At 48.7% G+C, this 17,932-nt stretch overlaps 6 protein-coding genes across 6 annotated transcripts; 2 read left to right on the plus strand and 4 right to left on the minus strand.

Moving 5' to 3' along the window:
• Positions 1-66: 66 nt before the first annotated feature.
• ONS95_006206 (uncharacterized protein) lies at positions 67-2,142 on the plus strand. Its single transcript, XM_058499654.1, has 4 exons — positions 67-807; positions 857-1,442; positions 1,492-1,773; positions 1,823-2,142. Exons 1-4 carry the CDS (start codon positions 733-735, stop codon positions 2,089-2,091), a joined length of 1,212 nt encoding a protein of 403 aa, XP_058350698.1. The 5' UTR covers positions 67-732; the 3' UTR covers positions 2,092-2,142.
• Positions 2,124-3,414, minus strand: ONS95_006207 (uncharacterized protein). The gene is made up of 2 exons (XM_058499655.1): positions 2,604-3,414; positions 2,124-2,516 (listed from the first exon to the last, which is right to left on the minus strand). The coding sequence occupies exons 1-2, from the start codon at positions 3,103-3,105 to the stop codon at positions 2,293-2,295; spliced, it is 726 nt and encodes a 241-aa protein (XP_058350699.1). The 5' UTR covers positions 3,106-3,414; the 3' UTR covers positions 2,124-2,292.
• Positions 3,415-6,107: 2,693 nt separating this feature from the next.
• ONS95_006208 (uncharacterized protein) lies at positions 6,108-9,106 on the minus strand. The gene is made up of 2 exons (XM_058499656.1): positions 8,373-9,106; positions 6,108-8,319 (listed from the first exon to the last, which is right to left on the minus strand). The coding sequence occupies exons 1-2, from the start codon at positions 8,458-8,460 to the stop codon at positions 6,356-6,358; spliced, it is 2,052 nt and encodes a 683-aa protein (XP_058350700.1). The 5' UTR covers positions 8,461-9,106; the 3' UTR covers positions 6,108-6,355.
• A 59-nt stretch (positions 9,107-9,165) lies between these two features.
• On the plus strand, positions 9,166-10,285 carry LYS12 (homoisocitrate dehydrogenase; the record flags this gene model as incomplete). Its single annotated transcript, XM_058499657.1, has 2 exons — positions 9,166-9,190; positions 9,240-10,285. The coding sequence occupies 2 exons, from the start codon at positions 9,166-9,168 to the stop codon at positions 10,283-10,285; spliced, it is 1,071 nt and encodes a 356-aa protein (XP_058350701.1).
• Positions 10,286-10,481: 196 nt separating this feature from the next.
• ONS95_006210 (uncharacterized protein) lies at positions 10,482-10,970 on the minus strand (the record flags this gene model as incomplete). The annotated part of the gene is made up of 1 exon (XM_058499658.1): positions 10,482-10,970. The coding sequence occupies one exon, from the start codon at positions 10,968-10,970 to the stop codon at positions 10,482-10,484; it is 489 nt and encodes a 162-aa protein (XP_058350702.1).
• Positions 10,971-14,381: 3,411 nt separating this feature from the next.
• Positions 14,382-16,538, minus strand: ONS95_006211 (uncharacterized protein). Its single transcript, XM_058499659.1, has 3 exons — positions 16,352-16,538; positions 15,364-16,298; positions 14,382-15,311 (listed from the first exon to the last, which is right to left on the minus strand). The coding sequence occupies exons 1-3, from the start codon at positions 16,465-16,467 to the stop codon at positions 14,620-14,622; spliced, it is 1,743 nt and encodes a 580-aa protein (XP_058350703.1). The 5' UTR covers positions 16,468-16,538; the 3' UTR covers positions 14,382-14,619.
• Between the last annotated feature and the right edge of the window lie 1,394 nt (positions 16,539-17,932).

The following is a 17,932-nucleotide window of genomic DNA, read 5'->3' on the forward strand; positions in this document are numbered from 1 at the left end:
GAGATATCATTTGACATCAAAAGCCGATGCTGGTCTCGATCTCGATGACTTGCGCCTCGGTTGCAGCTATTAGTCGCATTTTTACAATGAAGATATATCAAGTAAAGTATGCGACGGCATTTCTATGTTATTGGCCAACCTGTCAGGGTTCGCCAGAGCTTTACTTTCGAACTTAGTTTCCCTTTCTTATCAACGTCTCGGAAGCATGACACTGCGAGCCTTCGTGGGCTGAAGAATGCCAATACTGTCTCGCAGACGGAGTGGTACCACGGGCGTGAAGTGCAGATAAGTATTCAGTACTATTCGCTCGTTGTTCCGTTCCGAAGCATCCAAGCCACTGCATTCGTGTTTTTCTTTTGCAGCTTTTGCGGGTTGCGGACTCGCAGCGGAAGCTGTTTGAACACTCATCTTACCTGCTTCCTGGCTGCTGACACTTTCCCATTTCCAATTTATCGCGAGGCGGTGTCCATTTCCATGAAATCCACTCCGACTTTTCGTAACAAGAATTGTCATCTGTGGATTAGAGATGACAATAGGTGTAAGACGTGGTGCTTGGCGAACGCCATCTGCTGCCATCTGCTCGCACCGACCATCCAATCAAGTTGACGGAATCTTGTGCAACCTCAATTTTTATATCTTCATTTCTAATCTGGTTCTCACGTCGCTCAACTTATAAAGAGCAATCATGCCCTCAGCGAAAGAACTATCAGCATATTCTCATTCAGTGCTCAGATGTCGGAACCTCTGCATGTTCTCATCATTGGAGCTGGCATCACCGGTTTACTCATTGCACAAGGTCTCAAGAGGGTTAGTCCACGAAGTGTTTTCCACCTCAGATATGCTAATTTTTACTCAGGCTGGCATCAAATACAGCATCTTCGACGAAGAAGTCTCCCCTGAAATCCGGAAACGAGAATGGACCCTAAACCTGCATTCTGCTCGCTCGGATCTTAAAAAACTTCTTACGCCGGACTTATATTCGCGCCTCCGAGAAGCATACACCGATCCAAACCACATATGGAAAGAACTGGAGTATACGCCATGGTACAACTCAAAGACAGGAGAAGTCATCCATCGAATTCCTAGGACGGATACCATCAACATCTCGCGTCGACGGATGAGGACACTCTGCGGCGACGGTATCGAGGTAGAGTTCGGCAAAAGTCTTTCTGGAGTGTTGTATGAAGGTGACAAAGTCACAGCTCACTTTTCTGATGGATCGGATGTGCAAGGCGATTTGCTGATTGGGGCGGACGGGGTGAGGTCTATTGTGCGAGAGAACTTACTAGGCGCTGAGAAGGCAAATGGAACACCTTGTCATGGGAACTTCACCACTGCAATTGCGAAGTATTCTGATGCTGAGACGGCATTGAGAGTCAGGAGCGGGGACTGGGAGGCTTGCATCGGGTACCACCCAGATGGAATGTGTAATATGATTGCCAGTAAGTTTCAGTGCCCAGGCCGTAACATGTCGCTGACATTCTCTCAAAGTCTCAAATGTGCCAGATCCAGATGATCCCACGACCTGGGAATTCAACATCGCCAATTCAGTGCTAAGCGAGCCACCTAAAGACACGGACAACGCAAGTCGACTACAGAATGTCAGACTGCGATGCGAGAACATGGCAGAGCCATTCAGAAGCTCTTTCATGGATCTTCCAGACTCCACGAGAGTTTTCAACGACAAGTTGTACTATTGGATACCAGTGCCTTGGGACAATCACAGAGGAAAGACCACTCTTGCTGGAGATGCCGCGCATCCTATGCCGCCATGTACATTGCCTCCCGAGCAGAATCGCCTATTGATACTGACATAATCTAGTTCGTGGCCAAGGACTTGGCCAAAGCATACGCGATGCAGCTAACTTGGTCGATTTGCTGAAGAAGCATTCCTCGTCCGAAGAAGCTACGCTCTCTAAGATCATTGACGAGTATGAGAAAGAGATGATTACACGTGGGGTACAGGAGGTGGAATTATCTCTCAAAGCCATGAGTATTGGTCACGATTGGGATAAGCTGATGGAACATCCTACCATCAAGTTAGCAGGCAAGAAGATATCGGATATGAAAGAGGCGGTTCTGTCCAACTAGCTCTTCCGAACCGACGAGCAGCCACCAGCCATCAAATTGCATATTCTATAAATTCTATCCTTGGGAGATTACGGCTCTTAAGACTCCATGCCGCCTTATCCTGAAATCCAAACAAATCCAGCTAAGGTCTTGCCTATCTTCTAACCCGCTCCACCAACGCCCTCCAAGGATTTCAAATCGCTATGCAGATCTTCCCACTCACTAAGTCCCCTTAGTATCAGCATACAACTTCCTAACCATCTCCACGAATTTCAGCACATCCGCTCGATACCATGGCATAGCATGATGATACACAATATCCCACACCGTTGCCGTACTCTGATCGTAATAAGCTTTGAGCTGTTTCTTCCCATTCTCATAATTCACATCCTTCGTCCCATGCAAATGTAACGTCGGGATATTAATCAAGTCCTCCGAAAGCGAAGCTATAAGCCTCAAAGTCAGCTAAAACATCTCTGAAATCACACAAATCATCACGTGGTACACTTCCAGACACGCAAGAGACGACTTACCATGCATCAAATCCGACACCATCGGCGCCGCTCCACCCATACAAAGAATCCCAAACCTAAAATCCAACTCTCCCTCCGCCTTCGGCACTCCCATCTCCCTCCTCCTCATCTGATCCGCCAAAATGCCCCCCACTACCCTCGTCCCCTGACTAAACCCCATCAAACCCACCCACTCGCCCTCACCACCCTCCTCAGCAATCAGTCTCAACGCCCTCTCCACACCTCCTTCCCCCTTCCCATTCTCACCCCTCCCATCAACCCGTTCCGTCCCGTCTGGAGACCGCGTAAACCACGTTCGGTACGGCCCGTACTGGTCATAAGTGAAGATGGGAAGGACACCTGGGCCGGCATCTCGCTCGAAAGGTGCATCGAAGAAGACAAATTGGAAGGTATTGGAGAGGAGCCTGGTGAGTTGTTCGCTCTGAATAGTGAAGATGGAGGCGGTGCTGCCACCTCCGTGGAAACAGGCGATCCGGGGGAGGGGTTCCATGGGGAAGGACATGGCGTCAGATTAGGTAGCCACCGTAGATAATGAGTTGCGTGACTTGCAACCAGCCTCGAGATCCGGCGTGGTGAAAGATAAGGCGGGACGAGGCTCAGAGTCAACAATGACTTCAAGATTAAGCGATCGTGATGCAAGACAGGGATTCAATGATCTATTACATGTGTATCCTGAACAGTAGCTTGAAGAATGGAGTGGAGTGTGGGATGTGTTCGCAAGAATATCTGCATATTCACGTGATGGTGGTGGGGGAGGCCGACATAGGGTCCGAAGCTGACGCTCGGCGACTAAAACGGCACAGCATTTCTGACGTATCAGTTTTGACGCTTTCTAAGCCTGGAATTTGATCGAATAGCTTATTTTCTGGATAGTCAAAGCCAGGATGTTGTTACGATGCGATGTTAAGGGAGATACTCTTTATTTTTCCACTAGTGGAGTGAAGAGTGTGCGTTCGCTTTGCTTTAAAAGAAGATTTTGGCAGTTGGGATCCGAGATTCATTCAGTAAGGTGAGTTGAGATGGCATTCCTATGAGGAGAAGCTAAATATTGTGAGAAGCTGAACTTGTGATCATCCCTAAGTTGCAAATTGAACGGCCTCGCTTGTTGAAGTGGCCAGGCAAAATCAAAACAAATACAACTTTATGGTACTAGATCTGCGAATCTAGTCGTCTCTCTCATCATATAAAATCCACTAATTATAATATTTATCAGAATGAACTTACTCACCGAAAAATATGTTCTTCCAATAGATTCAATAATGCCCGCGTCGTCCATTCAAGAGGCTGACTCCCCAGGTCTTTTGCAGAAACAACTGAGTCTCTGTTGTGGTTGGCTTGCTTGCCTAAACAACTCCTCAAAAGTCAAATTATTCATCTCTTTAGCACCTCATGGCTTTGTCGTTCTATCCAATCCTATACCCTTGCCTTTAGCACTCATAAATATGCAGCCCTGCTATTACACTGATCCCCACAAAAGGCCATTCCCTACCTAGATAAACGAAAACAGACCTTAACATTTCAAGACCTAACCTCGATCCAAATCATCTCAGATCTTACACCTCACAGCCCCTTCACAGCACCACTTCCAAACAAAGATACAAAGCTAACAACTTCCCAGTCCCATACCAATACACTATCAGGCACCCGCCCAGCCACACCCATCGCATCAGTAGAATTCATCCAGTGTTCGCAGGCAATGAAAAAGTCTCATCTGGCGTTGATGGTTGTCTTTCTCTAGCACGATAATTTCAAGCCAGGCCATGCAAAAACTTGCATCGTCACTCTCGTCGCCATAAGTTGGTAGCCGAAGACGCGCAACTTCCTTCCTGGTTCAAGCCGCATGAATCATAAAAGGTGTGTATTGATCTCGACCATCTCCCGAGGTGCGAGATTTGAGACGATTGTGAGGTGGCTTTGTTTTTGCTACTTTTCCTGTTTATTTGAAGGGCGAATCTAGTTTGTAAACACTCATTTCCATAAGCGAGCAGTTTCACTTACTTAATTGAAAGAGATATTACTAATGTCATACAAAGGGATAGTAACTACTTCGTATAATACACTAAAAGTAAAGAATCCATTTTGTCTATTATTTACTTGATCCTATTTCTCGTCGCACTTAAAAGCGTGAATGCCTAGGATACCAGCTCTTGAGACGAAGTAAACAAACCCCCTCACACGGCCCGTAGTCACCCACATCTGACTCACACAGACAAGCTGGCCATACATAAACTGAAATAGCAATTATTCCCACACAACAAGCCGCTCTGGCCCAGCCGTCTAGATCTCTCATCGCCAAGCTCCACAACAAAAAGCTAACATTTCTCCAGGACTTCCTGCCTGCCTGCCCTCGTGGTTCAGTGATTATATCGCACTTGCGACATTCAGGCCAGCACCCCAGTTGCCTACCTACCCTCCTTATGATACGGCCGAGCTGCATCGATTCAAAGACTTACCTGTGCTTCACCCTCCTTCCGATACGGCCGCGCTGCATCGATTTAAAGACTTACTTATTTGTGCTTCCTTGTGAAAGGGGATTTTCTCCCAGCTAATGTTCACCATGCATCGCATCCGTGAAATCAGCAGTTCCCAACGTGATTTCAAGTTAGGTATACGTCTGAGATGTGTTACTTGTAGCATTCTTGTGTAAGTCAAACTCTCCTATCCCTCCTATAAGGTGAGAGATCACAGACGACTTAGGCTTAAGCGGAGTTTTTTTTTTTTTAATTTTCTTCTGAAAATCACTTTCTGACAACACCTTCCGTCTACACATAGCCCGAGTAAATAAATTAAAATAACAATCTTCTCAACATCAATTCACAGCTCTAGCCCGGCCGTCGCACTTCTGACTGACTATTCACTTCTCAATCATCACAAACTAACACCTCCCAGACTCAACCTTTAACCCTTTCAATCCGTCCACCGTCTACCACACCACCCCAAGCACCCACCAGCACCTCACCATCCAAACCCCAAACCCCCTCTCAACAACAACAACAACAACAACAACAAACTCAGGAACCCAACCCCCCTCAACAAAGAACAGCCATGCAACAACTGCATCTGCGACAAAGCCAGCTCTTTACTGAAAAGTAATTGCGCGTGATCTCAGATCCTCTCGGGGAGGAGAGAAAGGTGTGTGTTCTGAGTTTCGTCGGGCGGGCGTTGGGCGAGATTTGATTTGATTTGTAAGTATTACTCTTCGTTCCTTCTACGTTGTGTGAGATTGCAGCTTGGGGCTGAGCGGTTTTTTCTTTTGCAGGTTTGAATGAGGCGAACGTGGAGAAAGAGAGAGAGTTTTGCTTGTTTGTTTACACGGGTGGGTCCTCGCCTCGCTTACACGACTCGACGTGGACCCGCGCCCTCCACGACCGGACGGGAGTTCATCTCCTCTCACACCCACCTCCGCATTACGGCCCTAGAGTGGCAGAAAGGGTCGCAGCGCATTTGTAGGTCCGTCATCATCCACACATTACTTATGATACGAATTCCCACCTGGCTTGATTCCAGTTTCACAGGTGCTGCTCATACTTATACTATATTTATCAAACCAACTCAGCAAGCTTATGAAGCAGATATTTGAAAGGCGCTGCCTGGTATCACTAACAATTGCTACTCAGCTACCACATGCTAACTTGTTCACTCAATCTCACTCCTTATCAAACATGCTAATACAAATTCTCTGGCTCACCAGCTTCACTTTCTTTCCACATCCACCCAACATCGATCCATTCATCCGCATATCCTACAGATAATTACTTGGATAGACCAGCCGCCTTGAGAAAGTCGGCGTTCATCCTTGCCATTTCCTCCCGTGCTGCCACATCTGCTGGGTCCTCCGCTGCAACAGGCTTATCTTCCTTCGGCGATGAGAGGGACTCTGGCTTAACTACCTCAGATTCTTCAATTTTGGCGGGCTCCTCAGTCTTGGTCTCGACTTCTGGAACTGGGGCAGTCTCAATCTTTGTTGGCTCCTCCTTAGCTGGTTCTAGCTCCTGGACGATCGGTGCAGCGGGCTCTTCGATTGCTGGAACCGGCTCTTCCATAACTGGGGTATCAATCTTCTCAACGACGGGCTCGGGAACGGCCTCCTCCTCGACTGGCTCAGGCTCAACCTTCTTCTCCTCAACTGGAGCTGCAACTTCTTCAACAGCTGCAGCCTGCGCTTCAGCGACAGGATCCTCAGCAACAGTCTCTGGAATGACCTCTTCCACTTGCTTGACAACCACTTCCTCCACATGAGCAGGTTCCGCCCCAAATGGCTTTTCCTCCTCCTCGGGCTTAGGGGCCTCAACAGCTGGCGCTTCAACCGGAACTGGCTTCTCAACTGCAGGCTCCTTGGCTTCTGGCTTCGCTTCTGGCTTCGCTTCCTTCTTGACTGGGGCAACCTTGGAAACCACCTTTTCCACCTTCGCAGCTACCTTGGAAACTGGCTTAGGCGCCTGTCGAGCTGGTGACACATCCTTGTGTTTGAGAGTAGCAGGACTGCCAAGGGAAGTAGCGTGCTTTGGTGGTCCATCTCTTGTTGCCGGCCGCTTCACAGACTGCGATCTCTTTGGTGGTGTTACTGCCTTTTCTGCAGTCTTCGATGCCGAGGCTGTGGTTGGACGCATCATTCGAGCGAGGAAAGAGTCGTCGGCTGGCGCACTCGATGGCAGACTCTGTCGTGAGGGTTGTTTCTTCAATGTTCCCGGTGGAGGACCGAGAGAAGGTCTGCTGCTCCCACTCTTCAGCGTCGAAGGTTTGCGAGTCAATGTTGACTTTGTTGTGGTTGTACTTGCCCGACTTGGGGAACGAGTCGAGGTATGATGTGCTTGCAGGGAATTGGTGGATTGCACATTTCCAGATGAGCGACTGAGCGATTGTCTTGGAGGAGGTACAGCTCCTGTAGCTGTCTTGGAGCCAGAAGAAGCAGTATGTGCAGTCAAAGAAGCTGGGAGCTTGACTGGTCGTGTGGGGGATTTGGGCCTTGGCTTGTGAAATCCGGTTTGCGGAGGAGATGCAGGAATTCTGGTCTTTGCAGCAGCACCTTGCGCTGCAACCGTAGGAGGCTTACTTGCAGGCTTGGACGTATGGCTTGGAGCCAAAGATGCTCTGCTTGACTTCTTCTCCACCTTCTTCTCGGACTTCGTCTCTGGAGTCTTTGTAAGAAGCTCTTTCGTGCGGCTCGTACCAGGCGTGGTTGGTGTTCTGGGAAGTGGCTCTTTCGTCTTCTTTGGAGACAGTTTTGGCGCAGTAGGTGTTTTTGCAGTAGATATAGGTGGTGGTTTCGACAATGGCTTCTTCTCTACCGGCTTGCTCTTCTCCACAGGCTTAGCCACTGGCTTGCTTCCTCCATTCGTATGTCCATTGGTCCCAGTTGTAGGCTTCTTCTCCTCCGCCTTAGTCTTTGACTTGACATTATCCGCCCGCTGATCACTACCGCTTGCCAGCTTTGTGTCAGATTCTTGTAGTGCATTCTCGGGTATCGTCTCTTCAATCGTAGAACTGTTCTTCCTCGCCTCCTTCTCCGTAGCAATCGATGTCTTCCTCTCTAGAGTTGCCATTGGATTGTCCTCCGCATCGATACTGAAACTGGTCCTGCGCTTCTGCATGCTTGGTTCACCGCTTGTATCTCTCTTCAAGCCCAGCCCTTGTTGTCCGCCAATTCCAACTACAGTGACAAAATTGGTTCGTACTTTCGAAAGTGGTCGTGGTGATGTTCCAGTACTAGCACCCCCTAGAATTCTCAGCAGATGTCCCCCAGCTGCGATGCAGTGCACAAAGGCTCACCTGTTGTTGATTCTCCAGGAGAACGTCCTCGATCTGGCGGGCTCGAGTCCTTCTCGAACATGGCTCTAAGGTTCCGCACGCCCGACATTTTCCTTCCTAAGGCGGGACGTGGATGGACTAAGGGTTGATTGTTCTTTCCTTTACAGGCAGGTTGATGGCGCCAGACCAAGTCAGTCACATCTGCTCTCGAATTCTGGACACCAGGTCTTGTTTGTTGTCGTTTTCAACTTCAAGTTCAAGTCCGGCTGATGTGAAGATATCCAAAGTGTCCTGTTTGCGACTGGCTAGATTGTCTAAGATTAAGGCCGGGATAGCAGGTATGAAAGGAGCGAGAAAACACGCTGTTCAACCAATGCTAGTGATACGCGACACTGCAGGGTCTTCGTAAACAACAGAAAACGCGGTACGGTGAGTGAGCAGCTGACGAGAAAGATGACTTGGGAAGTGGTTATGGAACAGAAGAAAAAGAACAGTTCGTCTTGATGAAGCGGCGATTGGCAGATCGTTCGTACACTCCGCGTCTCAACTTTATACCACAGCTTTTATTATGCAGGGGCGCGGTGGATTTAAAGCTTTATCTGGTCACGGATTTGGTGGGGGAGGCTCCTTTGAGCCTTGAGGGCACAAAATAGGGGCTGCAGCGCCGTATGTGCCAGGGGTGGACCAAATTGCCGAGATCAAACCAGCTGCTTGGGCTGGCTGGACTAGACTGAAGTGCCGCCCGCGAAAAATATCCGTAGACCGACATCGCAGCTCGAGACCGTGAAACTGAGCAACAATCAAAACACACACAATGGCAGCAAGAACCCTCCGCATAGGTACAGTATTAACCCAATTGACGTTACAATGTATCTAACATAAAAATAGGCCTTATTCCTGGCGACGGAATTGGCAGAGAAGTCATCCCTGCTGGACGACGGATCCTCGAAGCCCTGCCCGCATCCCTCAAGCTGAAATTCGAATTCGTCGACCTTGAGGCCGGATTCGAAACCTTTGAGAAGACCGGAGCAGCTCTGCCAGACAAGACCGTCGAGATCCTCAAGAACGAATGCGATGGCGCCCTCTTCGGTGCTGTCAGCTCGCCCTCCAAGGCTGTCAAGGGCTATTCCTCGCCCATTGTCGCGTTGCGCAAACGCCTTGACCTGTACGCAAACGTCCGACCAGTCAAGAGTGTCATGACGGCCAAGAACCCAATCGACATGGTCATTGTCCGCGAGAACACGGAGGATCTGTATGTGAAGGAGGAGAAGACTTTCGATGCCCCAGATGGAAGTGGAAAGGTTGCGGAGGCTATCAAGAGAATCTCGGAGCGAGCTTCATACCGAATTGCTACAATGGCTGGAGAGATTGCTCAGCGGAGACAGAAGATTAGAGACAGTGGTGTTCCAAGCATACACAAGTCACCTCTGGTCACCATCACTCACAAGTCGAACGTTCTGAGTCAGACTGATGGACTATTCCGATCAACTGCTCGCGAGGCACTGGCCAAGTTCCCAAGTGTTGGTGTGGAGGAGCAGATTGTTGACTCAATGGTCTACAAACTCTTCCGTCAACCAGAGACATACGATGTCATTGTTGCTCCAAACTTGTACGGAGACATCCTGTCGGACGGTGCTGCTGCTTTGGTCGGATCTCTGGGTTTGGTACCAAGTGCCAATGTTGGAGAGGGATTTGCTATTGGAGAGCCATGTCACGGAAGTGCTCCTGATATCATGGGACAGAACATTGCCAACCCAATTGCTACGTTGAGAAGTGTGGCTCTGATGCTGGAGTTCTTGAACGAGGAGACGGCTGCTGCTAAGATTTACGCTGCAGTTGATGCTAATTTGGAGGAGGGCAAGTTCCTGAGTCCAGATCTTGGAGGAAAGGCTTTGACGACCGAAGTGGTGGAGGATATCCTGAGACGATTATAGATGTGATGTTTAGATAGGATACCAAGGCGTCCAAAATTGACATGATCGTACAAAGTCTTCTGCTGCTTTCTTCTATTTTATACACTTTCCTGTGCCATGCCATGACATGCTCCGCCACCACAACCAAAGCAGAGTATCATATCGTATCGGACGCCATCCATGCATTCTCCCATAATATACACACATATCCTCCCCCTCACAACACCCTACACAACAACATCCCCCCAACCTTCCTCTCCACGCACTCCCTTGCCTCCAAAATCCCCTTATCAGTACTAACAAACATACACTCTCCCGGCTTCGTCAACCCCTTCACAAATCCCGCCTCCCTCCCTCTAACAATCCTCCCCAGCCCCTCAACATCCATCCACACCCTCTTGGTCGGCTTACTAACCATACTCATACTACTCAACACGGGCTCATTATTCCAATACTTCATCCCCAGCCACAGACGTCGCGTGCTGATATTCTGCTGCGTGACGGGCTCGGGCACATATGACGAGAGGTTGTCGAGCGGAGGAGGCGTCAGGCCGCCGCGGGTGACGGACGAGAGGAACCCGGACTGTTGGAGGGCGAGCGTGAGGGTCAGGATCATGTTTGTCGAGGGGACGGAGGTGAGGCCTAGCCGCGCTTTGGAGACGTTCTGGAGGTGCGAACACACGTGTGAGAGGTGGACGAGGGACATTTTGAGACTGGTAGGATGTGAAGAGTCCTGATCGTGGACGGTTGAGCCCCGCGTGGGCGCAAGTGGTGGATGGTACCAGGAGGTTCTGAGAGAAGTTTGATCGATTGCTGAGGGTTTTGGTTTCGGCCGCTTGTGGCAGAGCTGTAGCGATTGTGAATTATTCGGATTGAAGGAGTGAGGGGTGAGGTGCTTGTGTGGTGAGAGTGGTAGTGTTGAATTGTTGTGAAGAGGGTGTTTGATACTGATGTTGAAATCGGAGGTTCAGAATAATTTTGCCAAGACAAAGCTCAAAAGCACGCTAGGGAGGATTGGCTCGCGTGAGGAAGTAGGTTCAGTTCTTCTCCCCCAAACACTTCACATACATGGGACGAGAGTCTAATGATTTTTACTTAGAATACTTGGAAAGTTTCTTGAACGTCATGTAAGTCAAATGTTGCCCTGATATATTGCAGGACATCGTTAAGCCAGTCAGTCCTACTGATCAGCCCTTCTCCAGGTGTTTCTTGGCATGGTCAAGGGATGACCAACTTTGCCGATGCCATCAGCGTCTCCTTCTATTGTTGCTGTGCAATTGCTTTTTGTATGTCTCTCTATCTTCAAGAAACCATAGTTGTGTCGAGTGGTTTCTGACATAACTGATCACTTCAGTGACATTATTTGGTCGCGAAGCACACTTGCTCCTGCTTTACCCGAAACCCTCCCGCTAGTCATTGAATTTATCGATTTTCCCTCGACGAATACAACGTTTCATTGCCAAGTGCTTAGGATGTTTGAAAAACACTTTTTGAAGCCATTTCATGCATCCGGATCAAAGAGGAAGTCCTCTGTCTCAAATCCATTCCCAAGGAGACTGCACAAAGCAACTTCGAATTGGTGCAAAAGCCTCACAGCATGAACTATATCGGAGCTGATACCTCCTTCTTTAGCACTGTAACAGTGGCTCTGAACTATTGCGATCGTTTGACTAGTTGCTACTCCTGTGACCAAAACAGCGGAAGGAGTCACTGTGTTCAGTGGCATGTGATTGGCCGTGGACCAATGATTAGTATGGTTTCTCTACGATACAATGGTCTAGCTCTCTTTCATGATATTGCTTTTGGAATGTTTCCAGCCATGTTATTCAGGATTTTACGTACATCTGAAATATCTAGTCATTATAGCCGGGCCTTCTGCTTAGTTTGGTACCTTATAAGCCTGCTGAGGTGCGCGAGAAGAGAATGTATTATCCACAGGGCTAGTCAATTGAAACGGGAGGGTCACACTATACTGATATGTGTACCTTGATCTGAGAGGTAAAGTACAAGAGGATGCATCAAGGAATGGCTGTGGAAGTTCATTCGGCAGGAATGTCGTCAAGTAGTTCCAGCTCGTCGGTCCATGGCGATGCTCAGGCCAATGATATCGACCCTGAACAACATGTACAGAAACCTTACAGTACACCTCTTAATATGGTTGTATGATTGAGTCGCGGAGAGGTTCAGAGAGCTGCATCGTTCATGCAAATACCTTGCGCCCATCCAACGGGTTGTTAGTCTTTCTGAGCATGACGACTAAGGACCAGGGAATTAGCCTTTCCAATGCGCTCTCTATGCCAAGCTTCCATGTCTTATCTCCAAGTGTTAACAGGAGCATTCCTTTTTCCTTGAGCCCTGTCTGCTAACTAGAAGCTCTGGAGGAGAAGAACTTGGGTTGGCTCTCACCAAAGGCTGTATGTGCTGGTAGCAGCTCATTCGGTACTCCGACGACGTGAGATGTGTACAAGGATTTCCTCACTTTCTATTGTATCGAATGACTGAACGGAAGGACCTTGCCCGAATCCAATGCAGTTGGCATCTGTTGACTCAAATTGAGCATTCCAGTTCGTCTCCCCAGTCAAGATGACTCGGTAGCCAATGACTTTGAAGAGTTCAGGTTACTGACTTATAATGTTCGTCTTATGCTTTATGTTTCGTATTGCGCAAGACCTGGTCAGACTTTATTTTGCTGCAAGACATATGGATGCCGTGTTTCTTGTTGCGAAGGCATTTTTGTCCACAGGGAACATGTGGGGGACATTGTCAACAAGATCAGTATTTTCTATTTTCTGTCCATATCGTCTTCAGGATATCAAAACAAAGTTTATGTAAGCCAGAATTAAGTAAATTATCTTCTTATTTCCATGAAGTTGCATAACAGCTGTGTACCGCATGTCTCAAATCTTGACATATTTGACAGCTCTGGAGACCCCGGAAATGACCCCGTTCATTCAAACCTACACCTGCCACATGCAAGTAAGCTCGCCTACAGAAAAAACAAATACACGTCCGCTGTCATAAGGTGACACTGGTATATCCGCGCTTACGGCTTTCCAGAAAACCTGCATCTGTTAGCTTCCCCTTTGCAAACTCTAATTCAGCACCCCAGATTCCACCTAGCTGAACATGGTTCAGATCAACGAGCCACGCAACTTATTTAGATCCAAACATAGATCTCGATCCCCTAAAACCTGACTATCACTCCGTGGAATCCGGACAATGGTTGTCCGACTCACTCACGCCGAAGTCGTGACATGCTCGATTAGTTTATCCATATATCCATGAACCACTCTCTTAACCACCTCCTGTCTCATTCCTTGTTATCTCTAAGACCCTGAATCATATACCCTACATCCGTTCACTGTAGATCTCCAGATTCACGATAGCCGGGTGATCGGAATCTCGTCCGGGGTCCGCCAAACAATCCATTCTTCCCCCTTTTCCATCTTCAACCTTCCATGCAGTAGTCACCTTGTCTATCCTTACTGCACCAGCTTAGCTTACCAGAAAACCACACACACGGCATGTGTCCAAAGTTCCAAATTTCCAAGCTTTCAAAAGTATCGAGGGAGCTACTTACTCAACATCAAGAATATAGTGCTGTCCCTAGTACATTATGTGGTGCTGAATCTCGTTACCAAGAATCTAATTCGCTTTCCCCACTCTGAAATCTGGACGTTGGTAGTAGTGGATGTAACGCGAAGCGAAGTGGACTGTGGACATGACTCTGATCCTAGCTCCCTACCGCTGATCTCAGAGCGTTACTTAGTAAGGTAAGAAGCGAGCGAGGTGGTCCTTTATGCGAGGAGGAATGAGAAAGTTCGAGAGTAGTAACGGGGCCGTGCCGTTAGTTGGCTTGAGGCCTTGGCTGGCTTGGGTTGTGCTTTGTTTGTTGAGGTGTGATGATGGGGTGCAGGTGTAATTTCTTGAGTTGCGCCGAGGGGTTGTTTTACGTGGGAAATAGGCTGGCTGTGCAGAGCAGGAGGTAAGGGATGTGACAATTGAATGGGAGCTGCACTCATGGTGTCAGCTGGAGCTGAATAGAAGTCAGAGGGACCATGAACTGGACTCCCCTCGAGAAGAACGAGAGGCTGGTATACAGTTTGTAGTTGAGATAGACCATTCCATGAAAATGAGTGCGCGCGCACTTGGTATCCTACAAAACTCGCTGTGAAACAATGCCATTTTGATATCCCTTCTGCCTTCAATCCATGTTGATGCCGCAGTAGTAGCGAGAACTCCTATCGTGTCACAACCATAGACCATTTCCATTTCCATCTACATCATCCATCTCAGACTCCCAACACCCCAACTCCAAATCCGACTTGCTCTATCCCATTTCGTTAGAACGTCGTTTAGATAACATTCATCAGATAATAAGTCCACGTCTGATCAACTTTCATATCCCTATCATAAAACGCTCTCAAAATGCCCATGTATTGCTTCTGTAACCTCTTGAACACCTCTTTCTCCGCATCATTCATGCATTTCCTCCTCGAGTCCACTAGTCTCGTCTTGATCCCCAACAAGATCCTCTCACCCACTAGCATGGTAACCGAATCAATAAAAGTCTTTGCGGCGTCGGTAGACATGATACGTTCGAGATGCGCCGTGATGCGTGGGAGGTCGAGCCGTGCTTGGAACTTCTCCCAGCTAGGAGAAGCATACACCGATGTCCACCAGTGCAAGAACCAAGGCGAGTAGAACCGTGTAAGATTTATACTGGAGAAGGCGACGAGGAGGGCAGTGACAAGGGGAACTCGCTCGGCGGGGGGAGTGTCGGCCTGGATGATGTCGAAGAGATTGTCCCCACCAACAGGGGAAGGCTCGAAAATAGATATGGCCCACCCGTCGCTGGTAATGATGGAGTGAGCGTATTCTGTGAAGTCGTTGAGTGTTTTCCATTTGTTGACGAGGAGTTCGAAGACCTCGCGAGTGGTTGCGACCGGTGCGCACTCAGGATTTCCATTGGCGGAAGGACAAATGGTTGCTGTGTCGGGACTGGGATACTGCTCCGCTGCAGCCTGGGCTTGAGAAGGAGTTGAAGCTAGAGGAACATTGTTAGAGTGGTTGAAACTGTGAATGCTGAAAGAAATTACCGTCAAGAGGTATGCCGGCCGCCTGGCCCACCCTCCTTTTCATAAAAGCGTAGTGGTTCATTAGTTGAAGATATTTGTGGCGATATTCGTCGGCCAGATCAGCACGTTTCCGTAACGACTGTTGTGAATTTTCCAACTCCTCGACTTCAATGATCTGAAGCGAATGTTTGTAGAAAGACGGATCGACGTCTATATCTGAGTGTCGGAAGTCTTTCAAGATGTCCAGGTATTTTCGTCGATTCCAGTGGTGAGGATCTCTTTTACAGATTTCAAGGCGTCGTTCTGCTACTACGACGAGAGCACAGTCGAGAAAGGCCTGACCAGCAACCTGTGAAATAACCCCATCTTCTCTCAGCAGCTCCTTCGCCCGTTCCCAATCCTCGGAACAATAAGTAACCTCGCACTCATTATCATCTTCTTCCAAGTCATCGCAACGTAAAATCAAGTTCCAAGCGCACCTCCATGCAGTAAACGGGTAATCATGATCGCTTTGTGACAACAGATCCGCCTCCAGAAAGCGTTTGTATAGCAGGAATTGCTCCTCTTGGGGAACAAGTGCTTCGATTAGTTTGAACAGAATGGGTCCATTGCTGTCGTTTGACTTCTTCGCCCACTCGTCGAAATCCGGATGTTGAAAACATAGCAAGGCCGACTCAGTACGTGGTTGCCATTTTGATAGCAGCGTTTGAAACGCAGATATCACATCAAATGGACCTCGTTCCTTGCGGATAGGGCTTGGTGTGTTTTGTTGTGTTGGTGGGCGTAAGTCGTCTCCAGTACTGAGTCCATCGAGTGGTGTTGTGGATTCGGATTGGGAAATAGGGCCAGTACTGATCGAAAGTTGAGGAGATTTCCATCGTGATTGTAGAGAACCTTTGGAATATTTATTCTGATCCAGTCCCCAATTGTCAATTCTCATACGATACGCCCGCATGCTGTTCAGAAAGTCAGTTGTTATACTTTCCCCCGCATTATACCCATATCTTACGATGCATTGAACCCATGTTCCTCACGCAGAATATCCCGAATCTGTTCCAGTGGCTTTCCTTCCTTGATGTATAGTCGTTCCACCTCAGCCTTGTGGTACTTCCAGTCCTTCGGCATTTTTCAAAAATTCAAAATCGCTCGAAGGAAAGCGATTCAGAGACATCGAAGCCATCAATCGATTTTTGAGGTGGCCAGTATCAAGTAAGTGTAGGAAAGGAAGACCGTTTCTTCCATCCCAATGGGGGACTTCTCATAGGAGGGATGTTCAGCCCTGCCTAACTCTTCTCGGATTTGACTGCATGCTGCAGGCAGGTTCTCTAATCCCAGAAATGCAAGTCGTCCGAGCTAGGCAGGATAACGGGCGCGAATTAATCCTCGTAGATTTCGGGAGCTCATCCGCGGAAGCTTTGATGGCCTGCCGTTATGCAAGCCGACGTGGTCCCATCCCAGCAGCTTTCCCGCAACCAGCTCCGCCACCAATTTGAACCCTGCATGCTGGCATGGGGAGGCATGTTCTTGGTGTGGCACTGTGGGCGCCGATACGGCGATCGAATGTGAACAGGGCAGATCGCCAGGAGCAGCCATGTTCCCTTCTGAAGGCGCAAGGCATGGGCAAAGTTGCGGAAACAGGCCAGGAGATGCCGGTGTCCAGTGCACTGCACTGGCTCGACTGGCAGTGGCAACGCTGCACGCTGTGAGAGCGGGGTTGTGATGTGTACGGAGGTACTCGTCGTACTGTACAACCATCGGCTCCAAACATTTCGCATTTCCGTAATAAGCCTCATAAATCCCTTGCATACTGGCTTCTTCAGTCAGTCGACTTTTGTTGTTTATGCAACACAGACTTCGGTCGTCCTGGGAATTTACCGCAAGCACAAAAGGAATTCTGAGGGCAACCGGTGAAGAGGAGATGGAGGGCGCGCATGATTAGGATATTGTTCCCACCCTGCTCCATCTGGTAATGTTCGACGTCGCCGCGACTCAAAACAGAGCACTCCTCCATGCCGAGCCGGTCGGGATGCTGTCTCGCAACGTCCTCGTTGACGCTCTTCTGAGCTTCCTGAACCGGTGAAAGGGGGCGGGCTGACTTGCTCTCCTCCACCCTTCTTCGGCTCTGCTGCACATCCGGGGAACAGTTGCAGGCTAGCCCGAGTTTGGCGAACGCCCTGCTGAGAAAAATGACAGAAAACTACAAAAAACGACAGAACTTAGGATCTTGATCTCGACCAGCTGTACGAAATTGCAATGTGTTGGTGTTATCTTTTTGGATTTAGGCAAAGCTCGACAATGGAATTACACAACAGCCACAGCCTGCAGGCCCAAAATGAAATCTACAGGCTCGCTCGCTCGTTCTCGTTCACGTACTGACAGACTCGCTGACAAAAGCTCCGATGACATTCCTCACGGCGGTCCTTACTGGGTTTTCATGTACAAGCAATCGGATGGGGCAATGAGAGACACAACTCGACAAGCCGGGATCGTTCCTGGCCGAGTCGATGCTGGTCTATCAGATTGTTGATTATTGAAAGTGAAAGAGAGGTCCGCTATGATCTCAAGTTATGGAGCAGAGACCTCGGCACGA

The sequence above is a fragment of the Cadophora gregata genome (assembly GCF_030347475.1).
Source record: "Cadophora gregata isolate MNR1 chromosome Unknown scaffold_17, whole genome shotgun sequence".
Taxonomy (NCBI): Eukaryota; Fungi; Ascomycota; class Leotiomycetes; order Helotiales; family Ploettnerulaceae; genus Cadophora; species Cadophora gregata.